We start from the raw sequence: 26550 nt of genomic DNA, 5'->3' as shown, positions 1-26550 counted from the left end.
AACCGTTATGACGATCGTCCTCCTCAGAGGGTCGCCCATATTCGGGTGATGATTAGAATGTGTTCTTCTCTTCCAGGGGATCCTCATCAATAGTCATAAACATTGAATATTCCCGCCCTTGTGCGGGGACCCCGGAGCATATATAAAATATATACACATTATACATGTGTAACAAACAGTCATGCAGGCTATCATGTTAAAAACAGGCTAAAATGCTTTATTTCTATGAAGTTTTTTTTTTTTTTTTTTTTTTTTTTTTTTTTAAATACTACAATAGAGCATAAATAAGTACCCCAGCTCCTAAAACTAGGCTTGGGGAAGTAAGCAGTAGCAAACTCTAGTGAAAAAATAGAGAAAACTGCATTGAAAAACAATGAAGCATTCTTAGCCAATAGGCTGCATGTAGGTTAACACAGGAGAACCATAAAAACTTTGGCACTGTGCCTTTAAGACCCTGAGCACCTCCAGTATCCCACCATGCCTCAGGGGTGAAGGAAAGGTGACAGTTGGTTCACAGTTAGGTCAGTTCTTTTTTCCGGCTCCTTCTGAGAGGATCCTGGAGCATTGAGCTCTCAGTTTTTCTGAGTTTTCCTCAGAAAAATTCTTTAAAAAAGCGTTTTTTCACTTTTCACTCGACAAATAACATCTTTGTCTGAGCTGGGAAGGTTTTTTCTGACAGAAAAATGCCTTCTCTTTTTGTCAAATGCCCTGCTTGTGGGAAGAAGAAGGCCCAGTCAGATCCCCACTCTCTGTGCATAGTGTGCCTGCCTCAGAGTCACTGCCCTGACACTTGTCAGTACTGTAAGAACATGTCTAGGAGGACTCTGAAAGACAGAGAGAAGATCCGACTTCATGGGCTTCAGGAGAGGAAAAGAACATCGTCCTCCTCGCTCCCCAGGCATCCAGAAGGCCATTCTCAGGAGAGAATGGCCCGGTCGACGTCGACAGGTAGGAAAATACCTGTTTGTTCACCGTCGACGTCGTCGCTACCACCGCCTCACCGGCATAGATCGCCGTCGACGGCGACACACCCGACGTCGAAGGGAACGGCGTCGAGGGAACATCAGAGCAGGGGCAGGTCTCCGTCGACGGCAGCCCGCCGATCGACGTCGAGCCACCGCCGGCATGCCCGGTCGCCGCCAAAGGCTGTGCGCCCCCCGACGTCAGGACACACGACGTCGAGATCTCCACGACGGCACGGAAAACATCCGCCGTCAACCTCCCATCGCTCCACGTCGAGGCACACGACGGCGAGCAGGTCGAGGTCCAAGGAACGCCGTTCGACGTCAAGGCACTCAACGTCGAGGCAATCAACGTCGAGGCAGGACCAACCGACTGGGCGTCCTTCGACGTCGAAACAGCCATCGACGTCGACGCAGGTCCTACCTGTCCAACAGGGAGCAGAACATCGCCCCTCGCCAGACAAGGCTCAGTCTCCAGTGGTCTCCATACCGAGCGACTCTTCTCGGTCAAGAGCATCTCCTGGGCATGTCTCGCCCATCAACCTATCTCCGAGATGGCTGGAGAGCCTCAACAGACCAGCGGCCTCCCCAGATTCGCAATATTCGCGAACGTATTCACCCACTGCCTCCCCGCCAAGAACGCCATCGCCGACAGCCGGGGCAGAACGGGCTCGTTCAGCTCCTCGACAGCCGACCGCGAGGACTAGGCGCTCGGCTACAGCGTCCCGCAGCAGATCTCGCTCTCAACGGAGATCCAGGTCGCGCTCAAGAAGATCACCCTCTTGGTCTTCATCAGGTTCTTCTGTCAGGCGTTACTCACCTACTCTTACAGATTCACCACCTGCTAGAGTCTCACCAGTGGATGACATAACCACTTTCAACGAGGTGTTACTAAGAGGAGCACAGAAGCTCAATATAGAGGTTCCAGAACCATCTACCTCCTCATCAATCATATTTGAGACACTACAACAGAGATCAGCGTCGAAAAAGTTGCTGCCTCTAGTGCCTGGTTTGTTGCAGCCGACCATGGACACTTTTCTGGCCCCAGCCTCGCTTAAGTCTGCCCCGGCTCGGATTCTTAAAAAGTACAAGGCTCCAGAGCAAGACCCTTTATTCCTTAGGAAGGATCCGCCACCAGACTCAGTGATCATAGCTGCCGCCCGAAAGACCCACTCGGTGGCATCTTCATCCACAGTACCCCCGGATAAAGAGAGCAGGCATTTAGACTCTCTGGGAAGAAAGATGTGCGGGACAGCGGCTTCAGCAATGAAGGTCTCTAGTGCGTCTGCGCTCCTGGGCAGGTACGATCGTTCTCTGTGGGATTCCCTCAGTAGATTTACGGAAAAACTGCCCAGAGAAGACAGGCAAGATTTCCAAGAGATTCTACAGGAAGGATGCCTGGTATCTAACCAAGTTATCAGCGCGGCAGCGGATGGGGCGGATTTGGCGGCTCATGGGTACGCACATGGTATCTGTGCGAGGAGATCTTCCTGGCTGAGGCTCACTGGCTTGAAACAGGAGGCACAACAACGTATCCTGAATCTCCCATTTGCCGGGAATTCTCTATTCGGTGCCCATGCAGACGAAGAGATGGCCCGCATGAAGACCGAGGTGGATACCATGAAGGCGGTAGGCCTCGAAAGAAGGAAAGATTTCAGGCGGAGGTACAGACCGTATGATAGACGCCCTTTCCAACAGAGGGTTCAAACCCCTCATTGGTCGCAAAGGTCTCAGCAACGTCAGGGACGCCCTCTGTTTCAGCGAAGAAACACAAGGGAGCGAGGGTCAAGTAGACCTCAACAGTCCACTCCAAAAGCACCCACTAAGCAATGAAGTCTCGCTTCCCTCGACACTGTACACCACTCCGGTGGGGGGAAGTATTATTGCTCATCTTCACGAGTGGCACTCTATCACAAGAGACAAATGGGTGCTCAATATTGTCGAACATGGCTATTCTCTCCTTTTCAAGCAGCCTCCACCGCACTTGCCACCAACCAAACACAATCCGGATCATCTCACCTTGCTACGCAAGGAGGCTCTCGCCCTCCTAAGAAAGAATGCCATAGAAAGGGTTCCACCTGCCCACAGAGGAAAGGGGGTCTACTCCCGTTACTTTCTAGTAGCAAAGAAGGGTCAAGAGGGCGTTTTCAGGCCAATACTGGATCTAAGACTGCTGAACAAATACATAAGAAAGCAGAAGTTCAGAATGCTAGCGCTTCACCAAATTTTCCCTCAACTGCATCAGGGAGACTGGATGTGCTCCATCGACCTGCAGGATGCGTATTTCCACATCCCAATAGCTCCAAAGCATCGAAAATTCCTGCGCTTTCGAGTAGCGTTACAGCATTACCAGTTCAGGGTTCTACCCTTTGGCCTGAAATCTGCTCCAAGAGTTTTCTCGAAATGTATGGCAGTGGTGGCGGCGCATCTACGAAGACAAAGGATATACATATATCCATACCTAGACGACTGGCTACTAAAGGCTTCTTCTCCGGAGCAGGCGAGAAGCCATCGGGACATTGTACTAGGAGTTTGCGAAGCTCTAGGTCTTCAGGTCAATTACCAGAAGTCAACCTTGACTCCAACGCAGAGTCTTCACTACCTAGGAGCTATCATAAACACAGAACTACAAAAAGTGTATCCTTCGGAGGAACGACTGTCCTCAATAAACATGAAGTGCCAGGACCTGTTGAGAGCCAGCGCACCTACGGCACGTCAGGTGACATCACTACTGGGCTCCATGGCATCGTGCATCTTTATTGTCCCAAATGCCAGACTCCACATGAGACCCCTCCAAGAGGCATTGGAGACCAATTGGAGCCAAAGAACAGGTCGCTGGGAAGACACAATGCGGCTACCGGAGGTAGCGCTGCAGTCATTGAGATGGTGGATGCACAGACCTCACCTGTCAGTGGGCGCTCCGTTTCACCAGGTACTTCCATCCGACACTCTGGTAACGGATGCGTCTCTTCAGGGATGGGGGGCTCATCTGGGTCCTTTTCAAGCGCAGGGTCTGTGGTCCGACAAGGAGAAGCAGTACCACATCAATCTGCTAGAACTCAGAGCGGTCCATCTGGCTCTCAAGTCTTTCACACCGCTAATTCAGGGGAAAACTCTATTGATACAGACGGACAATACAACCACGATGTATTACTTGAACAAACAAGGGGGAACGAGATCCCTACCCCTTTCACGAGAGTCCCAAGCGATATGGCATTGGCTCCTGGCCAGAGGAATGTCAATCACAGCAGTTCACCTGCCAGGTCAGCAGAACGTAGAAGCAGACTTTCTAAGCAGACACCTGGAGGACGTTCACGATTGGGTCCTGCACGACGAAGTCGCAGAATACATCTTCGCGCAATGGGGTCGGCCTCAACTGGACCTCTTCGCAGACGATGTAAACAGGAAATGCCCAGACTTCGCATCCAGGTTCTACCGTCCAGGATCTCGAGGGAATGCCCTGTTGATCGACTGGTCAGGGACATTTCTTTACGCTTTTCCTCCGATTCCCCTCATTCCGGCAGTGATCAGCAAACTTTACGGATCCAGGACCAGAATGATTCTTATAGCGCCACAATGGCCTCGACAATTCTGGTACACGGATCTCCTCAACCTGTCGGAAAAACCTCACAGGAGGCTGCCGTGCAGACCGGATCTTCTGAGCAGAATGGAGGGCAGGATTCTGCATCCCAACCTACCCTCTCTGAGCTTAACAGCAGGGCTCCTGAATTCCTGCAGTATGGGCACCTAGGACTCTCGCAGGAGTGCATGAACATCTTGAAAGAGTCCAAACGGCCTTCCACGCGGCGTTCCTACGCTTTTAAGTGGAAGAGATTCTACATATGGTGCTGTCAGCAAGGCCATAATCCCATACGGGCGCAGGAGGACGTCATACTGTCCTATTTGCTTCACCTAGCGAAATCCGGTCTGCAGGTATCATCTATTAAGGTACATTTGTCTGCTATTACTGCCTATCGCAAGTCACCTTCTCAGGAATCCTTCTTTACGAAACCTGTAGTCAAGGATTTCTTAGAAGGTTTGAAGAAAGTTTTTCCGCCAATTCGGAGGCCTTCTCCTCCGTGGGAACTGAACATAGTCCTAGCAAAACTTATGGGCCCTCCTTTCGAGCCTATCCATAAGGCTTCCTTACAACACCTTACGTGGAAAACGGCTTTTCTGGTGGCCATTACTTCAGCGAGGAGGGTCAGTGAGATCCAGGCCTTGTCTGCAAAAGAACCGTACACGGTTTTTCATGACAATAGAGTAGTTCTGCGAACTCACCCATCTTTCCTTCCGAAAGTGGTGTCAGAATTCCATATTAATCAGACCATAACTTTACCGACGTTCTTTCCCAATCCGGAAACTCCGGCTGAGAAAGCATTGCACTCATTAGACTTGAAAAGAGTGCTGAAATTTTATCTGGACAAGACAAAATCGATTAGAAACTCTAACCGCTTGTTTGTGAACTATGGTCATTTAAGGACAGGAGAAGCAGCATCTAAGCGAACAATATCAAGATGGATAGTCTCTTGTATTGTTAATACTTACCAGCTAGCTAATAGACAATTGCTAGCGCGGCCTAGAGCGCATTCCACAAGGGGAAAAGCGGCTACAGCTGCTCTCCTTAACAATGTTCCTATATCTGAGATTTGTAAGGCTGCTACATGGAAGTCTGTACATACTTTTACAAGGCATTATTGTTTAGACTCAGATGCAAGAGCGGATGCCCAAGTGGGGCAGGCCTCTCTAAGGAATTTATTTGCGTAAGACATGTCTATTCCTGCACTTCTATCGGACAGTCCGCTGGGTTTAGGGATGGGCTTGCTAATCTATTCAATGTTTATGACTATTGATGAGGATCCCCTGGAAGAGAAGGATAAGTTACTTACCTGTAAATCCTAGTTCTCTTCCAGGGGTATCCTCATCAAAGTCATAAACAACCCACCCTCCTCCCCGGACACACGTCTACTGGAAGTGCAGGACAGACAGTATTTTGATTCAATTATACAAATTGTCACCGTAAAAAGAACTGACCTAACTGTGAACCAACTGTCACCTTTCCTTCACCCCTGAGGCATGGTGGGATACTGGAGGTGCTCAGGGTCTTAAAGGCACAGTGCCAAAGTTTTTATGGTTCTCCTGTGTTAACCTACATGCAGCCTATTGGCTAAGAATGCTTCATTGTTTTTCAATGCAGTTTTCTCTATTTTTTCACTAGAGTTTGCTACTGCTTACTTCCCCAAGCCTAGTTTTAGGAGCTGGGGTACTTATTTATGCTCTATTGTAGTATTTAAAAAAAAAAAAAAAAAAAAAAAAAAAAAACTTCATAGAAATAAAGCATTTTAGCCTGTTTTTAACATGATAGCCTGCATGACTGTTTGTTACACATGTATAATGTGTATATATTTTATATATGCTCCGGGGTCCCCGCACAAGGGCGGGAATATTCAATGTTTATGACTTTGATGAGGATACCCCTGGAAGAGAACTAGGATTTACAGGTAAGTAACTTATCCTACTCGGTCCTTTAGATCTGCTGCAGCTCGTGGCCTCTTACATCCAGTTGCTTGCCTCACACTAGATGGCAGACGAGAGCCCTTCAGAAGAGGCAGTGGTTGCAACATCTATGAAGTGTTTCTGCTCAGGTGTGAATCTTGCAGTCTGTGCATATTAGGATTTGCAGTAGTGTATGTACCCATCGAACTTTCTCAGGAGTTGTCCTGTTAGTCCTCTGTAGGTTCAAGCAAAATGATGGTGCAGAAGTAGCAACTGTACATAAAAGTGCTCATGCAGTCCGTCCTACCTTGAAGCCTTTCTCACTTCAATATGGGGGGGGGGTGGGGGGGGGGGGGTTTAAATTGTCTGGAACACCACTACTGTCCATATACTGACACATGCGGTTGTGGACCCTAAATTAGCAAATGGTTAGCCTTTGTACATGGATGCTGCAAACTAAGTCTTCTAAGTAGCTGCTTATTTCATGGAGGCTCCCTCAGTGTGAGACAGTTTCTCCACTTGTCTCTCTGTAGGACCATGAGTGGAAGCTACACTCAAGATGATGGAGGCAAGCGCTCATCTCCACATTGGAGTTTTCCTTCATGGATCTCTTCTCCTGCGACCTGGATCAGGAAATTTACTCAACTTTGTGCCATACATTCTAGCTTGATGATTCTCTGGGGGAGTGCCTTAAGATTCATCTGGCCTCAGGGCCCGCTCTATGCTTTTCCGCGGATCCCACACCTGTCACACATACTGCGAATATTGTTGAGGTTTAGGTGTAGCTGGCTATGATAGTTCCAGAATGGGCTAGTAGGATCTAGTATGCCTGTCGTTTAACATGATGCACTAGGCCACCTCTTCCCTCACCACACAGTGCAGTCCTGTTGCTCGCAGCAGGACTGTCTTAATCATATACCCTGAAACCCAGAGACTGCATGTGGAGATCAAACTGTGCCAGTTAGTCCTTTCGGTCTCACTGAAAGTATAAGTAATCAAACAATCTCTGGGTGGCTGTCAAAGTATGTTACTGCAATGAACTAGATGGCAAGTCTATGCTGAAATTATTTGAGGAAAGTTCATGTAGGGATATGACAGGCTGTACTCTTCTGAGAGAGGTGTCTTTCTAAACAGTCTGCAATAGTGCATCTTGGCTTTCTGCGCACTCTTTCACTAAGCTTTGTCTGGTGTCAGCAGAGAGGGAGCAGTCTAATTTTATTAGAGCTGTGTTACAGACCTTCCAGTTGTAAGGTGTGGTGGATCTTCAACACCCCCTCCATTTGGATGCTCCTATGTTGGCTCATTAATGAGAGTGTCAATTAGAAGAATCTTTGTTATCCATCAGAAAGACTGTTGCCAAAATACTAACTTCTTCTTTCCATCAAGAGAATTTCACTCCAAAGAATCTATGTAAATCTTGCTGTAAATGTTGTTTTCCCTTTTGCTAACACTTTTGGCAATCTTTGCATGACCTTTTTACATCTGCTGAAGCTATAAAAATGAGGTGAATAGTGCACTGATGTTGTGGTTGATGTCCAAGGATGGTGTGAGCATGTTGAAGTGTACAGAAACAGAGGAATTGCTGTAATGTTGGCAGTGCTGTGAACTCTCATGTTTATGCGTCTATCAAAGGAAAAGAGTTGAAGGTGGAATGTATTCTTTAATAAATGAAGGAGGTTTGAAAATAAATATGGAATTAGCACTTGTACTTTCATCTTGTCTTGCGTTTTTTTCAGTAAGGTTTTTAGTTCAACATGACACATAACTTTAGCTGTTAATGGATAACAGTAGCTGATTTACTAAATTTGTTGTCGATATTTTAGTTTAACTAGACAGGTAAGTGCAAGGACATACAGCTTTGGGAAAATTCGCACAGTTGATGAGAAACTTTTTACCTATCACAAAAAGGAAATTCACAAAATAAATAAAACCTTCCTTTTAGTTGGGACTGTTTGTGAGATTTTTTTTATCTTTGACATTTCTCCAATCTTTTAACCTAGACGTGGTCTAATGGAAGATGATGCAGAGCCCATATTTGAGGATGTAATGATGTCATCACGGGGTCAGCTGGAAGATATGAATGAGGAGTTTGAGGACACCATGGTGATAGACCTGGTATGTAAACCTTCTTTGTCTAATTTTTGGCTACTAGTTATTTTTCTCAGACAGGTGAGCTAAAGTGTTTTGAAGTTGCTGGGAAATGTAAGTGGTTGCTTACTTGAAAGAGTTTTGCAATTTAACATCCAATTAAATATCTAAATCTTACTCAGATTAAACAATCAAAAACGTACATTTGTGTCAAAGGATATAATGGTTACAAAACATGTGACTTTCCTGCTCTTAAAAGAATCTTTATCCTAACTACTTTCATCACTGCTGATCATTGAATTGATTTATTAAAACAATCTCCTAATTTCAGGATCTTCTGAATTGCTCTTGGGTCAGTCGCACGCTCTTAAACTTTGGAAATGCATGATTTTTGCAACTGAGCTCCTGCATTCTTTGTCCTGCTCGGCTTATTTCAAATTAAGAGTTGTGCATACAAGCAAAAATCAAAGTCACAGAGGAAGTAGCTTTAATAGCCTTGGACGATTTTAGTAGACACATCAAATGAGAAGTATTGATCAGATGGAGAAGTTCCACGAACCAAGGATAAGTGTAATATGCATGAATGGACCTTAAACGTGGATACACTAGAAGTATAGCGTTTTAGACAAACATTGGTACCTTTGGAATTACTAAGACTTCAGTACTCCATATGTGATATTTTAAACTCACTACAAACCCCTATAAATCACAAGCTTAAATGCACCAGTAACTGTGTTTTTAGAGGGCTTTCAACAGGAAAGATTAAAAACATCTAAACTGTTCAAAAGATTAAAGCTTGAATGAAGAACAATGACAATGTTACTGCAAACCTAGGCTCTCTTCATTTGCTTGCAGCAGCTAAAAGTATTGGGCCTGATTCACAAAGGTAACTTACATTTTTGAGTAATTTATAATTTTGAGTAAGTTTACTACTTTTGACTATTTACAAACTGCACGTTTGTAGTAACTTAAATTTTGGCGTCACTTGCACTGATTTTTAATTTAAAACATAATGTATCATTGTAGGACAATGGCTCCTTGTTGCAGTTACACCCCCCGCCCGCTCCCACACACACACGTTTTGCCTAATATTGAAGCTGACTTGACAGAATGTGCTGGGACCCTGCTAACCAGCTCCCAGCACCAGTGTTCTTTCATTAAAAATATACCAGTTTCCACAATTGGCACACCCTGGCACACAAATAAGTCCCTTGTGAAAGGTACCAGTGGTACCCAGGGCCCTGTGACCAGGGAAGGTCCCTAAGGGCTGCAGCATGTGTTGTGCCACCCTAAGGGACCCTCACCTAACACATGCACACTGCCATTGCAGATTGTGTGTGTTAGTGGGGAGAAAAAGGCAGCCGACATGGCATCCCCCTCAGGATGCCATGCAAACAAAATACTGTCTGTGGCATAGGTAAGTCACCCCCTAGCAGGCCTTAAAACCCTAAGGCAGGGTGCACTATACCACAGATGAGGGCATAGCTGCATGAGCAATATTCCCCCTACAGTGTCTAAGGCCATTCTTAAACAATGTAAGTACAGTGTGGCCATATTAAGTATATGGGCTGGGAGTTTGTCAAAACGAACACCACAGTTCCATAATGGCTGCACTGAACACAGGGAAGTTTAGTATCAAACTTCTCAGAATAATAAACCCACACTGATGCCAGTGCTGGATTTATTGTTCAATTCACACAGAGGGCACCTTAGAGATGACCCCTGTATTTTACCCAGTCCTTCAGTGCAGGACTGACTGGTCTGTGCCAGCCTGCCACTGAGACAAGTTTATGACCCCCTGGGGCGAGAGCCTTTGTGCTCTCTCCGGCCAGAAACAAAGCCTGCTCTGGGTGGAGGTGCTTCACACCTCCCCCTGCAGGAACTGTAACACTTACCAGTAAGCCTCAAAGGCTCAGGCTTCGTGTTACAATGCCCCAGGGCACTCCAGCTAGTAGAGATGCCCAACCCCCAGACAATGCCCCACTTTTGGCGGCAAGTCTGAGTAGATAATGAGAATAGATAATGAGAAGAACAAGGAGGAGTCACCCCTAAGGTGACCAGAGCTGAAGTGACCCCTCCTTGGAAAATCCTCCATCTTGTTTTGGAGGATTTAGCCCAAAATGGATAGGGATGTGCTCCCCTCCCCAAAGGGAAGGGAGCACAAGGAGGGTGTAGCCACCCCCCAAGGACAGGAGCCATTGGCTACGGCCCTGTGACCCTAACACACCCTTAAATTCAGTATTTAGGGGCGACCCTGAACCCAGGATTTTATATTCCTGACGACCTACAAAGAAGGACTGCCTAGCTGAAAAAACGCGCAGAGAAGATGAAAGACAACAACTTCTTTGGCCCCAGCCCTACTAGCCTGTCTCCAACTTGAGAGAAACTGCCCCAGCGACACATCCTGCGGGCCCAGCAACCTCTGCCGACTCAGAGGACTGCCCTGCAACTAGAGGATCAAGAACTCCCGTGGACAGCGGACCTGTCCAACCAAGAGAGAAGAAATCATCTTTAAAGGGACTCTCACTTCACTCCAGAAGCGTCAGTCCCCACCACTCTGCACCCGACGCCCCTGGTCCGTGTCCTGAGAAACCAATGACCCAGAGAGAATCCCCAAGCAACACATCGACGTGTCCACCCTGGGCTATCCCCTCTGCACCCCCACGACGACACCTGCAGAGGGAATTCCGAAGAACCCCCTGACTGCAAAGGCCCGGGATGAAGATATCCGACGGCTGGAGAAGCACTGCATCCGCAGTCCCCAGGCCAGTGAGAAACCAACCACTGGTGCAGCAGTGACCAGCAGACGGCCCTCACCCTTGCCCAGTTGGGGGCTGGCCTGAGAAGCCCCCCCTATGCCCTGCCTGCAACGTCTGAGTGACCCTTGGGCCCCTCCATTGAATCCTATTACAAACCTGATGCCCTGTTTGCCCATTGCACTCTGCCGCCCCTGTGCCGCTGAAGGGGTGTGTTGTGTGCATACTTGGGACCCCTCCCAGTGCTGTACTAAACCCTCCTGGTCTGCTCCCCGAGGATGTGGGTACTTACCGGAACCGGAGCACCCTCTGTCTCCATAGGTGCCCATATTATTTTGGCTCCTCTTTGACCTCTGCACCTGACCGGCCCTGTGTTGCTGGTGCTGGATGTTTGGTGTTGACTTGAAATCCCAACGGTGGGCTACCTATTCCCCGGAGACTGAACTTGTAAGTGCTTTACTTACCGTATTAACTAAACTGTACTTACCTTCCCAGGAACTGTTAAAATGTCCACTTTTACAATAGCTTATTGCCATTTTATGCAAAACTGTGTACATTACTGTTTTGGTTCAAAGTTCTAACTATACCTATGCAAAGTACCTTACATTTAATGTACTTACATGCGATTTGAATCTTGTGGTTCTAAAATAAATTAAGAAAATAATATTTTTATATCTAAAAACCTATTGGCAACAAATGCTTAACACTACCCTCTAATAAGCCTAACTGCTTGATCATACTACCACAAATTGAGAATTAGTTTTATCTATTATTGCCTCTGTCAAGTCCCGTAGGGAGCCCCTGGACTCTGTGCACACATCATCTCATTTTGATATAGTATATACAGAGCCAGCTTCCTACAAATGTTTTTAAAATAACCATTAATTGTAAATGTATACATCACTTTTAATCATTATGAATTCACATTTAAAAAATCGTTTTTTTAGGGGGGATTTTTTTTTACTTAAACTCCAGAAAAATAATTTTAATTTAACATATGTTGTTTAAATAAAATGGTAATTTAGAATTAATAGTGCTTAAGCATTTTAATTCACATTAAAATTTAAGATAACAATATTTGTAGCATTTAGTTTTGAGATAAAAACATATTTTTTTTAATTTTCCCCCTAGTCAGGGCGAAGATCACCACAAATACCATACATGGAAATAAAAAAAATTTATTCTGAAATAAATATTAAAAATATTTTTATGCTAAATATTAAATGTGCATTCATTACATATATTTACTTCAATGTAGAACAAAATAGAAAAAATGCTACCACACTAATAAATTAATTTTGAATAAAAACTGTAATTAATGGCAATATATTAAATACATCGAAATTATTTTTCTGAAGTTTCAATTAAAAAATTGCCACCTGCAGAAAAAAATATTGTGCATTAAGTATTGCGTGATATAGATATATATATTATAGATATATATATGAAATAATGCAATGATATTTAAATAAAATTGAGATTGTTTTAAATTAGAAATAGGTTATCAAATATGTTATACATGCTGTACTGTGTATATATACTATATATATATATATATATATATATATATATATTTCACTGTTTTAAATAATTTAATTATCATCATTCCCTATGGGGTTTTAAAGTACCCTATCTCCATTACTTTCTTTGGGAACGGGTGTCACAGTAACAGTGGTTTGGCTTGTGTAGTGCTGGACTTACTACTAAGGTGTGAGTTAATATAAAAGTGCAGGTAACGTGTGTAAGTTACAACAAATGTGTATGTTGCATGTGTAAGTTACTACAAAAGTGCAGCTTGTGAATAACACTGTGTGGTAAGTCTTGTGCTGCATGCCAAATTACGCTTGCATCCACTCCTACAGTGCCTCGTGAGTCACCGGTCACAAGCGGATGGTCAGTTGGAGGATCTAATAATGATATAGGCCAGCAATCTGCCCTGTCTGCAGTGTTGTAGGAGCTGAACTATGTTGTCCAGCAGGCCCTTTCTGCCAATTGACCGTTACCACTGATTGACTGCTTACTGGATGGCCTGCACATCTAGTCCGTATGACCCTGCAAGACACCAAGAAACTTCACCACCAAGGATGGTGCACCAAATACCTTGAGCTTAAGGCCATTCGCTTAGTCCTAGAGTCTTCTTCAGGCTTGCCTGTGGCAAGGGTTCCTCAAAGTTGGACAACACGAAAGCCATGTATTACATACAGAAACTGGGGGTATCCACTTAATGCACCTGTATGCACTGGCACAAGAGATCTGGCCCTGGGCAATCCAGCAAAAAGTCCACTTCCTAGTTGAACATCTAATGGGTATGGACTAGGACTTTAGAACATGTTAAGCAGGACGCATCAAGACTACAACTGAGAACTCCACCCACAGGTGGGAAACACCCACCTTTGACTTTTCCACCTCTGCAAAAACACCAAATCCCCATGCGTCACATCCAAGAATCCACACCACAGTCCACAGTTAATTCACTACTGATGAACAGATCAGGGATATTTGCCCACGCTTTTTGCCTCTCCGACTCTGCCTGTATGTGGTGAAGAAAAAGAGGCACGTTTCAGACCCTCATCATGATGGTCTCAATTTGGGCTTGACAGCCATGGTACTGTGTGATTCTGGCGATTACATCAGTCCACATGAGTAGTAACTAATCAGGACGGACCATCTCACACAAGAACATGGTCTGATCAGGCACCAAGATCCCGAGCAGCTCAACCTAGTTAGTGATCTAGCACCAGGCGTCCTAAAGGTTGGCACTCTGTGGAGTGTATGACCATAATGTGGAAGGCAGGTAGGTCCATTGCACTTGAATTTTATGCAAGTGAAATACTTGTCCAGTACTGCATATTCAAGCGATTAGACCACTTCATAGTCAAGGTCCAAGATAGCATCTGTTACCTTTTACACATTCAGAAGGCAAATCTTGGATACACATCTGTATTTCTCCAAATAGCTGCTGTAGCAGCATACATGCAGAATAATGAACAGTCATTTATCTTCAGGGTTCCACTGGTCAAGCCATTGTGTAGGGACTCACAATGGTGATATCTATAAGAACACCTCCTGCTCTGGTATGGAAGCTTGACATGGTTTTCACAAGGCTTACTATGCCCCTCCAATCTTGCAACGTACTTTTTTCTTGTAAGTTGCCTTTTCTCACAGCTATAACTTAGCTGAGGCATAGCAACGAGTTAGAAGTGCTCACCATTCAGAAACCATTCATTCAGGTACACAAGGTAGTCCTTAGAGCTAATTCCAATAACTTATACATGGTACTCTCGCCCTTTCAAATCAACCAAACTTTTCCACAACCTAATTCCATATCAGAAATGGCTGTACACACCCTAGGCATTAAGCGGACACTCATAGGTTACATTGACAGAATAAACCTGTATGCAAGGCTAACCAACTTTATGTAGCTTTCGCAGAACACCAAAGAAGGCACCCTACTTCCAAAGCGGGCATTGTGAGATGGATTGGCAAATTCATCCAGACTTGCCACCCCACAGTTTGTTGTGTTCTTACTGCACCTCCGAGGGCAGACTGTATGCGTAAGAATGCAGCTACCATGGTTTTAACTATCATGACATTTGCTGACACTACAATGGGAGCTACCTGGTCAACAACACACACCTTTAACAAAGCATTACTGAGTGGACATACTAGCCTGTCAAAAGACTATGGTTGGTCAGACTGTGAGACAAGATCCCAGGACACAGGGCATTGCTTTTTGCAATTTATTTTTCACAAATTTGTTAACCTCCAATTCTGGTATTTTTCTGAGGTTTTACACTGTAGTCTGTGTTCTAAGCTATCTTTCCCTTGCAGTTAGGTTTTCTGTTCAGCAATATTTTTCCTTACCAGGCTTTTATCTGCATAAGCGGAACTGCTTTTCTGACAGAGGTTTAGGCAGAAATAGTCAGCTGGAGAATTTCATGAATAGTTCCATCTTTTTTTTTTTCATGTTCATTCTCTGTAAAACATGTAACTTGGTCTGTTCTGTACAGATATCCTGGAGAAACAATAGATGAGCTTGGGAAGCGAACCCTATTGGAGTGCACTTTGGACTAGTTCTATTTATAGGGCCAGAGCAGCAAAAGGTGATGTGGAGGAGGTCTTCTCCTACCCACCCCTCTTCTGAATTCCTCCTATGATGCCTTTCTCACATCCCTGAAGTTTTCACATCATTTGTAACCTGCCTCTCGAGGTTCAGATTGTGCCTAATGTCAGTTGGGGCTTGAGGCACTGTAGGCAGATGTCTCAAAGCATTCCACGTCAGGGTTGTGAGAGAGGCGGTCAGGGAGAGGTTCACTCTCTGCTTCTTGATCCTCAGCAGTAACCATAAGCATGGTTACATCAGCCCGGTCACAGAGTTTGAGACAGTTTACATGTATCACCCTCTTGGGTGTCCTGCTAGTGCCCAGGTCTACCTAGTAGGTAGCCTCACTCTTTTTTTCTAGGATAGGGTAAAGGCCACTCCATCTGTCCTGGAGTGCCCTGGAACCTGCAAGCACTAGAATCCATGCTTTTTGCCTGGTTGGAACTCTGCCTGTGCAGCCTTTTTGTCATACCACTGCTTCTAGAGCAGCTGGCTGGCCTCAAGGTTTTTGGATGCCTTTTCCATGTACTCAGCCATCCTGGAGGTTGAGAACATAGTCCACCGTATCTTGATTAGGCTCATGGAGAGGTCTCTCCCAACCTTCCTGTGCAAGTGGTCTCCTAACAGGGTGGCCCAACAGAAGTTCAAAGGGGGAAAACCCTACTCCTTTCTGAGGCACACCTCTGTAGGCGAAAAGCAAGCATTGCAGGAGGACCTCACATCTCCTTTTGAGTTTTTCTGGGCGCCCCATGATGATGCCCTTCAATGTCTTATTGAACCTTTGAACTAGTCCATTGGTCTGTGGATAATATGGTGTGGTGAACTTGTAAGTCACCCCAAACTCACTCCACATGTGTTTTAGGTAAGCTGACATGACATTTGTACCTCTGTCAGAAACCACCTCCTTTGGAAACCCTACTGTGGTAAAGATACCAATTAAGGCTTTGGGATACTGCAGGAGCTGTAGTAGACCTAAGGGGAATTGCTTCAGGATATCTGGTTGAATGATTCACTACTGTCATTATGTACTGATTTCCTGAGGCCATCTGTGGTTCAAGTGAACCCACAACCCCCACCACAGGTAGCGGAATGAGGGGGGCCTTTGGGTGGCCACCTGCCTTACCTCTGGCTTGGCAGGTGACACAGGAGTTACAAAACTGCTTTACCTTCTGGGACATATTGAGCCAGTAGAAATGGCTGACAAGCCTATTCCATGTTTTAGTTTGGCCCAGATGCCCAGCTAGGGGGATCACGGGCTATAGTGAGGATGAACTTCTTAAAGTGCTGAGGACCTACCACTTATGTGGGTGCACTCGTTTGGGATCTCTGTGTATAGGAGTCCTTCCTCCCAAAAGACGCTGTGGGAGCCACTAACATCTCTCTTGTTATGTGCAGCTGCTTGCTGCTTCAGTCCTTCCAGAGTAGAACAGGTTTTCTTTCCCTGGCACAGCTGTTTCCTTGAGGGCCCCCTGGGCCCATGAGCTCTACCTGATAAGGATCCAGCACCATGTACTCAGTTCCCACAAGGATGACTTCCTGAGAAGATGAGTCTTGGTTTTGTTGCTGTTTTTCACCCTGTGCCCAACTCTGTGCTCTGGTTTTCACACAAACCAGTTGCTGGATTCCCAGCATGGTTGCATGGGTTTTGAATTCTACCTCAGCCCAAGCTGAGAACCCTAGATCATTCCCTAGCAAGCATTCTACTGGGATTGCAGTAGAGACCACTGCCTGTTTCAGACCAGTAACCCCTCTCCATTCTAAAATCACCATAGCTATGGGATGGACTTTAGTTGCATTGTCATCATTGGTGAATGGATAAGTTTGTTCAGCCAGACACTGTCCTGGGGAAACCATTTTTCCTGTCACCAAGGTGGCACTGCCATCTGTATCCCTCAAGGCTTCTACTTTTGTCCCATTAATCAAGGGCTGCTGTGTCTGTATTTGTTCATATTAGGGGGCCAGACAGCAAGAGTGGCCACATCTACCCCACCCTCCCAGAGTAAAGTAGCTTCAGTGTGGACCCTGATTTGCTTTGGACACACTGTTGATGCTACCTTGAGTCTGGCTATATCAGTACTAACTGGTGCAGTGCTAGAGGGATGCTTTTTGGGACAGGCCAAGTTTCCAATTAGGTGTCCATTCTGTTTACATTTGTGACACCAGGGCTTTTGGGGATCAGGTTTTACCCATGTACCCGTTTGAAGATTGTGAAGAGGCCCACGGCCCACCTTTCTGGGCATGTTTTTTTGGCCCTTGAGAAGACTCTTTATCCCTAGGTGTCTCACCACCCTTCCCCTGGCGAAGCTTTGTAACCCCTTTTTTCGTCACTCTCAGTGGAAGAGTTGGTCACCCTAGTTCTGACCCAGTGGTCTGCCTTCTTTCCCAAATCTTGGGGAGTAATTGAACCTAGGTCTACCAGATATTGATGCAACCTATCAATGAAGCAGTTAGTTAAAAGATGTTTCACAAATAAATTATAAAGCCCATCATAGTCATGCGCTCCACTGCCAGTTATCCAGCCATCTGGTGTTTTCACTGAGTAATCTACAAAATCAACCCAGGACTGGCTTGTGGTTTTGTGAGCCCCCTGAACCTAATCTATACTCCTCAGTGGTGAATCCAAAGCCCTCAATCAGGGTAGCCTTCATGTAATCATAGGATTCAGCATCTGCACCAGTGAGTGTGAGGAGCCTATCTCTACACTTACCAGTGAACAGTTCCCAAAGGAGAGCTCCCCACTGACTTTCAATCTTCTAGTTCCACAAGCTCTCTCAAAGGCTGTGAACTACTTGGTGATTTCATCACCTTCCTCATAAGTAGGGACAATCCCTTTGGGGATTTTAGGGGTATCAGAATGCTTCTCTGTCCCTGTTGTATTGCTGCCACCTTTAATCTGATAGAGACTTTTAGTTGCAGATTCTTTACCTTAGAATTTCCTCCAGGCGGGCGTCAGACTGGATCCGGAGAGTTTTATTCAAGCAATACCCTTGTGCGTTGGTCGACTCAGCAGGTGTTGTAGTCGCCGTGATGACATCAGGAGTGGTATATAGACGCCGCCTTCACGCAGTGACTTCAGTTCTTTTCTTCCCGCGCCACATGCTGGTCCAGAGAAGAGCTACCCTGGTCTCCTTTTGACTGACTTCAACCATTTTGTGCATCAAAGATGTCCCCGAAGACCAGTTTCAAGCCGTGCGAGGACTGTCATCGTACAATGTCGGTGACAGATCCTCATCTGGTTTGTCTGTGGTGTCTCGAGCGCGACCAAGACCCAAAGTTGTGCGCCGAGTGCCGGGCCGTGCACCCGAAGGCTTTGAGGGAGATTTCCCTAAAGCTCATGTCGGCCGGGCACTCGACTCCAGGTATGTCCCGGTCTCGATCGAGAGGAAGGTCTCGACCAGTTGCGGAGCTGTCACCACTCGTCTTCTTCTAAATCCTCGGGTCAAGGGAAGAAGAAGAAGAAGTCGAAGAGATTCCATCGCTCTCTGACTTCGCCCTGTTGCTAGACTGACGCAACTTGGGAGGAGCATCCACACACAAGGCCTCCGTCCTTGGACCCTGCTTCTGGGTCGGCTCCGGGCTTCCCCAAGTTTCCCGGAGTGACCCCCGCCCACCTTAGTTTTATGAGGGCATGCGCCTCATCTTTGGGTGGTCCAACCCAATACAGCACCTTCAGTCCCAAGGGGCCTGGATGAGGAGCCTTCGGGTTCCATGCCAGCGGCTTCGGCTCCAGGCACCGAGGTCACCTCCGAATCCACACGTGGATCCGCACCGGCATTGGTCGCACCCTTGAGACCTTCCCCGGCGCCGGGTCGATTGACGCTGCCGACGTCGGTAGTGCCCACTATCGACGTCAACCCCATTCTTATCCCTGACGCCTCGGAGCGGCGTCGGCCGACGCCGCTTTTGATGTCGATGGGGCCTATCTGCCCCAAGTCGGATTCAGACCCTTTTTTTTATGGGGGGGTTTGGAGGGGCCCCCGGGCCCTTAAGAATACCAGGATGTCCCATCTACGGACTGGGGTCAGGAATTGGGCGACGCCAGTGGTCCTGATACTTCTCCTGACGCTGGCATGCTGCCTCCTCCTACCGTGGCTTCGGTGGAGGGATCGACTTATGGTATGGTGGTCAGTAGGGCAGCTGAGGTCCTTGGTCTTGAGCTTCCCATTGTTGAGGTCAGGTCTAATCCCCTGACGGAGGTGTTCAGCATGGGGCTTCTACTTCAGAACCCCTTTTGTCATTTAATGAAGCCCTCACCGATGTCCTTTTGGGTACCTGGTCCAAACCCAACACAGGGGCTCCTGTGAATAGGACTATCGCATGCCGCCATCAGCCCGCTCTGAACAACCCTAAATTCCTGTCCCAGCACCCCACGCCTGGGGGTCTTGTTATCCAGGCTTCCTTTTCTTCAGGCGCATTCCCTTCCGCACCCCCAGAAAGGGAATCCAAAAGACTGCAACAGTTTAGCAAGAAGTTTTCTTTCTCCAGTCTTGCGCTGCGGGCTGTGAACACCGCATGCCTTTTGGGCCGCTATTCCCAGTCTTTGTGGGATAGGGTTGCACAAGTCCTGCCGCAGATAACGGCGGAGGCCCGTGCTATCGTCTCCTAAACTGTGAACGATGGGAGAAATACAGCCATGCTCACAATCTGTTGTGGGCTGGACACGACCAACACTCTGGGTAGATCAGTTGCTACAATGGTGGCCTTAAAACGCCATGCCTGGCTGCGTACTTATGGTTTTTCTGGGGATGTCCAACAGTCACTCATGGACATGCCCAGTGATGGCTCACATCTCTTCGGTGATAAAGCAGGCTCGGTCCTGTGGTCTTCCGCTGCTCTTCGTGCCCCCCACCCACAGTCCGCTTTTAGCCCCTTTCGTGGCCATGGAAGGGGCTCCCTGTCGCGTCCTCCACCGTGCCACCCATGCTGTTCAGCCTCTGTGTGGCCGGGGATGCGGAATCCCACGTGGGTGTGGGATGGGGAACCAGAGGTCAGCCCAGTCCACCTCTGCCCCCACTGCACCCCCCAAAACCCTCCTAGTCCATCCCCTCACTTCTGTCCAGTTGGTGGCAGGATTCGCCATCACCTTCCCCACTGGGAATACACAACCACGGACAGGTGGGTTTAGCAGATAATTTGAAATGGCTACTCCCTCCCTTTTGAATCTGCTCCACCAACCATGCCTCCATCCTTCAGTCACCTTCCAGAGGATCATTTGGTGCTTCTCCGCCAGGAAGTCGCAGCTCTCTTGGTCAAGGGAGCTATAGAAAAGGTCCCTATGCCAGAAGTAGGTTGTGGTTGTTATTCTCGCTACTTTCTGATACCAAAAAATGGACAAGGGCTTACGTCCTATCCTAGTCCTTCGGGACCTAAACTACTTCCTCAAGGAGAAATTCTAAATGCTCACCCTGGCTCAGGTTCTATCTGCCTTGGACCCAGGAGACTGGATGGTAGCGTTGGACATGCAGGAAGCTTATTTCCCCATCCCCTACCTGCCTGCCCACAGACATTACCTACGATGCGTGGTAGGTCACGAGCACTTTCAGTTTACCGTGCTCCTCTTCGGTCTTACCAGCGCCCCTCGGGTGTTCATGAAAGTGATGGCGGTGGTTGCAGCTCATCTGCACAGGTTAGGGGTCTCAGTCTTCCCCTACCTCGACGACTGGCTGTTGAAGGCAGACTCACCCCAGAAACTCGTCTCCCACCTTCAGACTACAGTGAACCTCCTGCACATGCTGGGGTTCACTATCAACGTGCGGAAGTCACATCTGACTCCCTCTCAGAAGCTCCCTTTCATCAGAGCTGTTCTTGACACAGTGCAATTTCTGGCTTATCCTCCCGAAAGGTGAGTTCAAGACATTCAGGCTATGATTCCGATCTTTCGGCCTCGGTCTTGGGTTTCGGTGAGACTGACGCTGAGGCTGCTGGGCCTCATGGCTTCCTGCATCCTTCTGGTGACACAGGCCAGATGGCATATGCGGGCTCTGCGGTGTGACCTGAAGGTCCAGTGGGCGTAGCATCAGGGGGATCTCTCTGACATGGTCCATATTTTGGAGTTGTGGCTTTCAAATCACAATTTGGTGAGAAGCAGCTCCCTCTCACATCCCCAACCTGATCTCACAATAGTGACGGATGCATCACGTCTGGGATGAGTTGGCCACGTGGTGGAGGCAGAGATCAGAGGAATTGTGGTCTTCAGCGGATTCTGTGCTCCACAGCAATCTTTTGGAACTCAGGGCGACAAGGCTTGCATTGAAAGCATTACTTATCTCTCTCTAAGGGAAGGTAGTGCAGGTGTTCACGGACAAACCACTGTAAGACGTAAGGCAGAGTGTGGTTGTGAACCCTTTGTCAAGAGTCTCTACGCCTCTGGTCATGGCTGGAATGTCCGGGCATATCCCTGGTGGTTCAACATCTGGCAGGCTTCCTGAACGCCTGAGCAGACCGCGGGGAGAGCCTTGGTTAGATCTGTTCGCCTCCGCAGATAACATACAGTGTCTGCTGTCCTGCACGTTGGAGTTTCCAAGGCGGCACTCGCTCTGCACCGCTTTGTCTCGAATGGAACTCTGGACTCTTGTACGCCTTCTAGCCAATATCACTTCTGCCCAGAGTACTGAAGATGAAGAACGACCGGGCCCAAGTAATCCTTGTGGCTCCCGACTGGGCTTGGCGAATATGGTATCCCGAGTTTCTGAGCATAGCCATCGATCATCCAAACAGACTTCCCCTTCGGGAGGATCTTCGTCGCAGCAGCAGGGGACGGTTCTCCACCTGTGCCTGTCCAGTCTCTGTCTCCTCACGTGGAGATTGTGCACCAGCGGTTGACAGCTTTCGACCTTCCACTCAAGATCTGCAATGTTATCTTGCCAGCCAGGCATCCCTCCACCAAAATGGTATACGCCTGTTGGAACAAATTTGTGGCATGGTGTACCAACAAGTCTGTTAATCACCTTTCTGCACCTCTGTCTGAGGTTCTACTGTTCATCCTCTCTTGCCAAGCAGGATTCTGCTTTGGGCACTCTTAAAGGTTACCTGTCTGCCATCTCTGCTTTCCTCAAACTGCCTAGTCAACCCTCTTTATTTAAATCTCCCATTGTTGGAAGATATGTTAAGAGTCCTAACTTTTTCTTCCCCCCCCCGCTCTGTTCATAATGCCCCAATGAGGTTTGGATGTAGTTCTTACCTATCTAATGTGTGCTCCTTTTGAGACACATCACAACTGTCCACTTGACCTGCTTACTTTGAAAACAGTCTTCCTCTTAGCTATCAACTCTGCCGGTAGAGTAAGTGAGCTGCAGGCATTCTTCGAAGCCACCTTTTGTCTCAATCCACTGTGACACAAGGTGGTGCTTTGTACTCGGTGTAGGAGACTGGCTCAGTTTATGGTGTACACCTATGGTGTGGCACCCCATACTAAGTCCAGGCAATCCTTAGTGTGATAGTGTATTGGTGGCCAGAGGAACAAAGCTCTCCAGGTGTAGCCGTGGAGATCAGCTCAGGCTTATTAAGGAGGAGTGTAAAGCACTTACAATACCATAGTAGTTAGTGATATCCACACAAGAAAGGACCACACCAAATGTAAAAAAAATAAATATTCTTCATTATAATACTAGTGCTATCCTGACATTGGTGTATCTCCACTTGGAGAGATCTCCTGGAATTGGTAATAAGCAGGAAAAGCATAGGACTACATGGATCCCTATTGGGTGGGGTGGGGTGGGTGGTTGCAGGGGGGTTGTTGAGGGGCAAACCATATAAGAATGGAGATGCTCAACCAAGGTAAATGTGTTAGGACCTTAGGGGCTGGGGAGTACGAAATCACCCAAGATAAGTAATAGAAATCTCCCAGGTGCCCGGGTGCAGAGGTATTATCTAGTCGGGTGTCCCATAGGTTAACACAGGATCATCGCAGTTGGAATGTTTTAATTTTTAGGATTCAGGACCCTTCCTAGAGGACCCTGAGAAAACTAGTTGACAAAAGGAAGGTTTGATAATGCCCCCAACCATGGCTACCCAGAAAAGTAGGGTACCTACACCAGGGAGCCCAGGTGCATAGTGGTGCATAGACATTGGAAAAACTTTGTTGAAATCAATGGGAGCCTCATTTGTCCAGCTGCCGAGCAACCCTGGGATCAGGTCACAGGAATCCAAAGTTTGATTCAGGACCAGAAGAGCATGAAAAAGGAGGGGGCAGTGACCAGACCACCTGGATATGTCCAGGAGGTGCAGGTAGGCAGTGTCCACTCTTCTAGGGGAGATGTTCCTGCAGATCGGTGTAGGAAGAAGTCCAGCTGCGGAGTCCAGATGATGTAGGGAGATTCTTTGAGTTGCCCACAAGCTGTCCCACGTTTGTCGCTGGATTGCAGGAGCGTCATCAGCCAGGTGGAACACCAGCAAGCAAGTTCAAGAAGTAGTTGCAGGAAAGTGTGCGGGATTTTTGAGACCAGCAAGGTCCAAGAAACTCAACCCTGGAGGGGAGCCGGGCTGGCCCTCAGCAGCACAACAAAGGAGGAGTCCCATGCTGCAGGAGTTGCAGAGTGGATGCTGTTCTTGGAGTTGCATAGTACTGGAGGCTGGGGCATTTGGAGCTCGAAGATATCCTGAAGAAAGAGCCAAAAGCCTTAGTAACAGCAACAGATGTGATGCACAGGGGCTCTGTCCCTTGGGCCACAGAGAATGCCCACGGTCTCTCAAGTTGGGTAGGAGACAAGTTGGACCTGGAGGGGACCACAGAACCACCATCTGTGTTGCAGAGCTTTATTGATGTCAGTTGGACAGCAGGAAACACCAGCCAATTGTTGTTCTTGAGGTGCCTGTGGATGCCGGGGAGTGACTCCTTCATTCCAACTGAGATTCCTTCTTGCTTCCTGGTGCAGAGTCCTTCTACCCCTGGAGGATGCACAGCCACGGATGGTGCAGAAATCTTGCAGGAGCTGGAGAATCAATGTTGCAGTGAGAGCCCTCCCAACTAAATACAGTCTTGTTTCAGTTCCTAAGGCAGACAAGCAGCGGTTCCAGAGGCCAGGTTGCAGAAGAGTCTTGCAGAGAGTTTCTTTGTATAATCTTGCTCAACGAATCTGAGGACTCATCCTCAGGGGAGCCCTTAAGTAACCCTCAAAGGGGGTTGGACACTTATCCGCAGCTCAACAATGAGTACCATTTCTCATTTGTTTTTCAATTAAAAATGCTGATTTGGGTTGCCATTTTCCATCAAGTTTACATTGTGATGACGTTGGATTTGAATTGGCTGCAGAAATGACTGAAAATATTGCTTTCTAAAGACATGTTTTTTTGTCTGAATGATTTTTAAATCAAAATAATATATCTAAAAAATTTCTTCCAGCATTTTGCCATGTGGGAAGATATTCTGTTTATGAATTAATAGAGAATATTCATGATGAAGAATGTTTATTACAAGTAACTTACTTTTCCTGCTTACTGCCCCTTCCTAGGTATTCCATGAGCCACTCCATAAGAATGGAGACGGACTTGGTGACATGGAATATACTGGCTACAGTGGCGTAATATGATTTTGGCAAGGGGTGAATACTGGGGAGAAGAACTAAATATCGCAATGGTGTAAGAATTAATTTCAGAAAAGTCAACTGATGTGGGCCAATGGGGTTAGGAAATGTTTAGAGAAAGTTAGTAGAGATATGAGAGCTAAGTGGTACCCACATAACTTACATATAGAGGTAGCTAAAAGCGAGCTGAGGATAAGGAGTAAGGAATTGTCCCGAAATTATGATCACCTGTATCTTGAGGGGAAAACAAATCATGCGGACATCATGACAGAATGGAGTTTGGTTTTTGTATTTAGATATATTACCGAATCGCCTACTCAGAAGTGAATTGATACGATTAAGGATCGGAATTAACCCTTGTTACTCTATTAAGAAAATTCAAGTGATGATAGATTCAGGGGGAATTTTACATGTGGCTTAAATACCAAATGTGATGTTTTACATATTGTATTGGATTGTTTAAAGGCCTTGACTCTACGTAAAATGATAATTTACTCCAAATGTTTCTAAAGTATGATGTTAAACATCGAGCTCAAGCAGTTGAACTACTAACTGAAATGCGTTTGCTGGATATAGCATGAGCTATTGGGAGATTTATGATCTCAGTAAAAAATGTTTTTAGGTGGATATAGGTCAGTAACTTATTTATAAGATGTTGTATTTTTAGACCTTTGATCATAGGATTTTGAAGAATGAGTTGTTTTAAATGTGACTTACGAGGGGTTGTATTTAAGAATTGTTATGTGCCTATATGTTGAAAGTTTAAGGACAAAAGCCTAAATAAACAATTCTTTGACTAGACACACTGTTCCCTTTGACAAATGACCTTGACTCTGGAGTATATAAATTAGGTAAATGTATATAATGAGCAAAAGGCGACGTATGCGTCGGGTTAATTGGTCACTTAAAGTAGTTGTGCTGTTGCAGCTGCACTTAGTGACATGCTGAACATTTGAGCATATTAAAAAAATAATCCATCTTCACTGGCACACTTTGAATATTTGAAAGGATGAACAGAAGATTAACCATCTTTCAGGGTTACAGTAATGGAGGTTAAGAAATTTGCTCTACTGATGGTCAAGCAGTGAGTCCACCCTGTGTTCTCACAGATTTGTGCAATGCTAGCATGCGATGGGAGGTGGCACGTTGTCTGCCAGAAGGCAGAAGTAGGTGTAGAATATGATAGAGCGCTTTGCTGTGTTTTTGTTTTTTCTAAACAGAACAAACACACTTTCAAATTGTTAGCTCGAAAATTGTCTAAATAAGGGATTAACGTATTAAAGGACGGTTTAGGCTTTTACATAAATGATTGGTGTAAAATATATTTGTCACATCCACTGTTTTTTCTCTCCCAAATTTACCAATGGAAATATAAAGAAAGGTACCCTATGAAAATAGCTCAATTACTCAAATTCCCTTTTTCAGCCGGCATCAAGAAACAGAAGGGAACGCGCAGAACTTAGGCCTGACTTCTTCGACTCGGCAGCTATTATAGAAGACGATTCGGTACGTATATATTTACAGGGTAGAGCTCATTATTTTTAGTGCATATTCACTGCATGTCCATAATTGACTTGTAATTTAAACGTGAGCTAGCTCTGATACCCACAAATTACGTAAAACAT

The 26550-nt window shown here is 46.5% G+C and overlaps 1 protein-coding gene across 5 annotated transcripts in view; it reads left to right on the top strand.

The window, feature by feature from the left end:
• Positions 1-26550, top strand: part of STAG1 (STAG1 cohesin complex component) — a 995019-nt gene that overhangs the window by 928970 nt on the left and 39499 nt on the right. For all 5 annotated transcript variants that reach the window (XM_069213542.1, XM_069213540.1, XM_069213544.1 and 2 more), the window contains 2 exons: positions 8459-8573; positions 26351-26431. In XM_069213542.1, the coding sequence (XP_069069643.1) occupies positions 8459-8573; positions 26351-26431 (196 nt within the window). The remainder of the gene's footprint in view (positions 1-8458; positions 8574-26350; positions 26432-26550) is intronic.

This window comes from Pleurodeles waltl, chromosome 11 (genome assembly GCF_031143425.1).
Source record: "Pleurodeles waltl isolate 20211129_DDA chromosome 11, aPleWal1.hap1.20221129, whole genome shotgun sequence".
Taxonomy (NCBI): Eukaryota; Metazoa; Chordata; class Amphibia; order Caudata; family Salamandridae; genus Pleurodeles; species Pleurodeles waltl.
The sequence above is the reverse complement of the archived record's forward strand: the minus strand, read 5'-3'. Positions and strand labels throughout refer to the sequence as shown.